Source organism: Austrofundulus limnaeus, unplaced genomic scaffold (assembly GCF_001266775.1).
Source record: "Austrofundulus limnaeus strain Quisiro unplaced genomic scaffold, Austrofundulus_limnaeus-1.0 Scaffold182, whole genome shotgun sequence".
NCBI lineage: Eukaryota > Metazoa > Chordata > Actinopteri > Cyprinodontiformes > Rivulidae > Austrofundulus > Austrofundulus limnaeus.
In genome coordinates, this window is record NW_013952584.1 from 24,223 (window position 1) to 28,662 (window position 4,440).

General features: G+C 42.6%; 1 protein-coding gene across 1 annotated transcript in view; it reads right to left on the minus strand.

The window, feature by feature from the left end:
• The window catches only part of cog5 (component of oligomeric golgi complex 5), a gene marked incomplete at its 5' end in the record, with an annotated part of 84,989 nt that overhangs the window by 9,033 nt on the left and 71,516 nt on the right, over window positions 1-4,440 (minus strand). The window contains 3 exon segments of the mRNA XM_014018065.1: window positions 629-705; window positions 793-1,030; window positions 1,390-1,493. Coding sequence (XP_013873519.1) covers window positions 629-705; window positions 793-1,030; window positions 1,390-1,493 — 419 coding nt within the window.

Sequence of the window (4,440 nt, forward strand, 5' to 3'; positions counted from 1 at the left end):
GTTTGTAGGTGACCAAATACTTATTTTCCACCATTATTTGCAAAAAAATTCTTTAAAAGTCAGACAAAATGATTTTCTCAATTTGTATTTCACATTTTGTCTCTCATAGTTGAGGTCTACCTATGATGTCAATTACAGGCCTCTCTCATCTTTTTAAGTGGGAGAACTTGCACAATTGGTGACTGATTAAAAACTTATTTTCCCCACTGTATATCCTTTCTTAATTTCTTTCTTTTTTAATTCAGTCAGTGAATGACCTCTTCCAGGTTCTGCAGAAGKCTGATAATCACCCACTCGTTCAAATCAGGTGTGTTGTAGCAGAGAAACAAGTACAACAGGCGGGGCTGTGGCCCTCGAGGACCAGGATTGCCCACACCTGGTCTAAATGATGTCATAAATTAATCGTGTGGACAAATGTGAACCTAATAAAGCGTCATTCAACAGTTAATTGTACGTTGATTAGTTTGTGTTCAAGCCAAGATATGATGTGAGCAGAGTTGGGGCAACAAAATAATGTGCCTGGCCAAGGATGCATTTTTGTCACGGCACACAGAAAACAGGCTGATTTGCTGAGTAAATCAACCAAGTCAAACATTTTGTGACTTCAACTGATAATTAGCACACACACCTCAAGGAACGCAGCATCCTGTACGGCCTCCCTAAATCGGACACTCTCCTGCACAGAGGAGCCACTGCCATTTCCATCTGCACAGAGACACAAGCATCAAAACAAAGGAAAGATCTGAACAGACCTGGAGCTTCAGGCCCGAGCAGCACAGAGGAGTTCCTGACCTGAGCGAAGTCTGCAGCCAGCCTCATCTTCCCACCTTCTCCCAGAGGCCGCAGCAGGGTGGCGTGGCGAAGGAACAGCTCGATGGCTCTCTGAGCCACAGACTCAGTCCTGCTGTAGATGAAGTCCACACACTGAAACTGCCTGAAGTAGTCAGTCATGACTCTGGAGATGAAACCCTGCAGTTCCTTCATGTACAAGGAGCACGGGGTGTCTGGCTTCTCAGAGCTGGACACAGGCCTGTAACACACACACAAAGTAAAGAACAGCACCGTCAAATGAATTTCACAGGGTGATGCTTCACAGTTACTGTATGAGCTACTTTGTGTTTGTCCCTCACATACAAACACAGTAAAACACTTTGAAGTTTGTGGTAACAAGGTACAAGGTGGGATTATTACTTTTTTGAGCCACAGACAAACATGGCAACAAGATTTTGTTGCACTTTTCTAACAATTTAGGAGACTACTTCTGCTCATAATAAACCACCTGAAGGAATCCTTTTCTGAAACACTTGTGGATTTTCACCTGAGATTGCAGCAACATAGATCCATAATGGATCTTAAATTGGGATAGGATGGAAGAAAACGATCTCTTACCCTGAGAAGTCTTCTTGGTGAAGTGTGATGATGATGGCTTCAATAGAGTCACTAACAGACTGGATGAGGGGCTGCACGGCGTTATTCATCAAGGCCTGCACTCCCTGAGGTCAAAACAGGACGACAGACACTGAGCTGAGAACTATTTCTAAACCATGGCTCAACTCTGAGGCTCAGGTAGGGGTACATTATAGACTATTAAATACTTGATTGTAAATACAAACTGACTTCAGCTGTTTCATAGGGATGGGCGATTAAAGGGGACCTATTGTGCAAAATTAAAACATACATACATTAATACTGATACATCACATGGTCTCCATGTGATGTGAGTATCAGTCACATGGAGGCAGTGCTTAAAAGCCTGAATTTTGCCTAAAACTCTCAGACTGAAGAAGTCTCTTGGAGGAGAGARGAAACATTTCATTGGAGAAGAACCCGTCCAGAGAACCTATACAATTTTTTTTCTTTTTGATTTTTTTACCTGGATTACTGAGATGCATCAGGATATTATGCAAAATTCACTTTTTAAAGTTTTTTTTTACTCAACTTTGGGTATGTACTTCTTAAAAAAACAGTCCTAGGAACAAAAAAAAATGCACCCAGGGGCATATTTACTGTAGGTAAATGTATTTTTAATGTATATTAACGACAAGTTTTATACTTCTGTCATTTTGTGATGTCACAAGCCGTACGACAACCCACCGGAACCTGCGTTCAGCCCCTTACCTAGCAAGCCCCGGGTGAGACTCCACCTCCTCAGTATAAAAGCTGTCACGGTTGTTGTTATGCAATGCGCAGCTCATTTCACAACAAGCCTCCAATAGGGCAATGGGTAGCGTGTTGGACCAGAGAGDGGGAGACCAGGGTTTGAGACCGGCATGGATACTATTTAATTATTTATTCATTTTCGTTCGTTATGAACACGTTTTCTCATGTACCTCTATTGTTTAGCTTGTTAAAGCCTTGTTAAAGCCTATTTGTTCGAGTTTCTGAGGTATTTTGACCGCTGCTGCTCCCTGTCCTGGTAACAGCATGCAGAGTGAGCGCAGAGCAGAGGAGGGAGAAAAAAAAAAGAAGCTGCGACCACGACTCAGCCTCTGGCTCTCATATGGTTGTACAACAGAGCTTCTGCTCTTATTAGCCATGCTAACGAAAACGCTGGCTTTAGGGGGCGGAGTTAATGTCAACAGATTTTTGGAGGGCGTTACCAACAGAGCTCATTAACATAAACAGCCCTTCTGAACGGAAGTCAGAGCAGGCAGAACTAGAAAATAGGAAATTTTATTATCTGAGAATTATTTTGTGCATTAAATTGAATGAACATGGTCTGGATAGCCCACAGACACACCAGAAAAATTTCTAGGACCCATAATTGGTCTCCTTTAATTGGATTTTGATCTTGATTACTATTTGGGTTTTCAGCGATCATAAAAACATAATGAGCAATCAGTTTACGTCTGGCTGTATAATTTCCATGATGTGAAAACCGCGGACGGAATCCAGTCGTGGAATCCAGTGTAAAACACGGAATCTCACAGAGGTTGCTTGTTTGGGCGAGTTTCTGAGGTCTTTTGACCACTGCTGCTCCCTTTACCTGCCCTTACCTGGTAACAGCTCTCTGAGCTCCCCTTCAGACACAAGAGGAGGGGGAGAAAAAAAAAAGCCGCGACCGCGGCTCACGCAGCGAACAACAAACTCACTAAAAGCAACATCCTCCAAAAATATGAAGCTAGGTTAAAGTTTAGGACAGAACAAAACCCCAGCGTTATTTATTTACCTGTAGAAAAACTTTCCTATAAGTGTTGTCAGCACGACGGGCTGGAAGCTGTGAAGACCGCTTCCTCTCTGAGTCACAGACAGAGGGGCAGGTCAGAGACACGCTGAAAACTCCTCAACACTCAGTGAGGTGAGAGTCCGGGTGGGAGGTTATCCAAGATTTTGTTGTTGTGTGCAGAATCAGATATTCCTTTAGTAAAAATGAAAAAGCTTCGTCCGTCTTTTGATAAAGAACTGTAAACAGTGCGTGTGTGCGTCAACTAAAGCCTGAAACATACTCGCTCCGACGCAGACGGGTCGACGCGCGGTCACGTGGTCGATCGGCAGTCATTTTCGCACAGACTTTTCATAGTCACTGAGACACCCCGCACCGAGCTCAGGAAACCCCCGCTCCCACTGAACCATACGTCACTGCATGGAATTTCCCCTCACGACAGTCGACAATCATTGCAGAAAAAAAAAAGACGTCACTCACCCGACGTATTTATCCACATCTGTTCTGGTTAAAGCTCCACAGTTTTTATCAGTCAGATTCCTCCGTGAACAAGGTCTGTTTTATCTCCATTCATGAGTTTTTCACGGTTTGACTATCTTTATAAGACTCTACTTCCTGGTGTCGGCTCTGGGAGCGAGTCGGGGTTTTTCCCACCATCTTTTTTAAATTTTATTTATTTATTTATTTTTGTACCGAGTGCAGCTGCGCATATTAAGCACAAACAAACAAGCCATAGGTTTTTCACGGTTTGACTATATCTTATAAAACTCTGCTTTCTAGTCTGGGAGCGACTTGTTCTTTTTTCTTTCCCCCCCACAGCGCAGCACAAACACGCCCACGAATTTCAGACCAATCACAGATTACCGTCGACACGGGAGTGGGGGTCAAAAGTTCTGCTGGGGGGTTGTGCCAAAAGGGGCTGTCGACACGACGCTGCGAAGCCCGGTGACGTAATTTTCGTCATTAAACTGCGACAACATGTGCCGACGTCGGCAGTTCGCAGGGAGTATGTTTTCAGCTTTACATTAAGTAAATGAACTTAGATCCTATTCAGTTGCTGTTCGTAGGTTTTATGTTTCTTTATGACATATTTAATGTTAAGTTCAGTCCTAAAACATTTTTATTTGACAAAAAAATAACTTCTGTTTTATACGTTTTATTCTTAGTAAATAAACAAAAGTAATTTAATGTTGAACCACAGCTATTTGTTACATTAGTGAAAGTAATATAACAGACTTTTATATTTCTGTGGCTATTTATTAGTTTAATTATTGTTC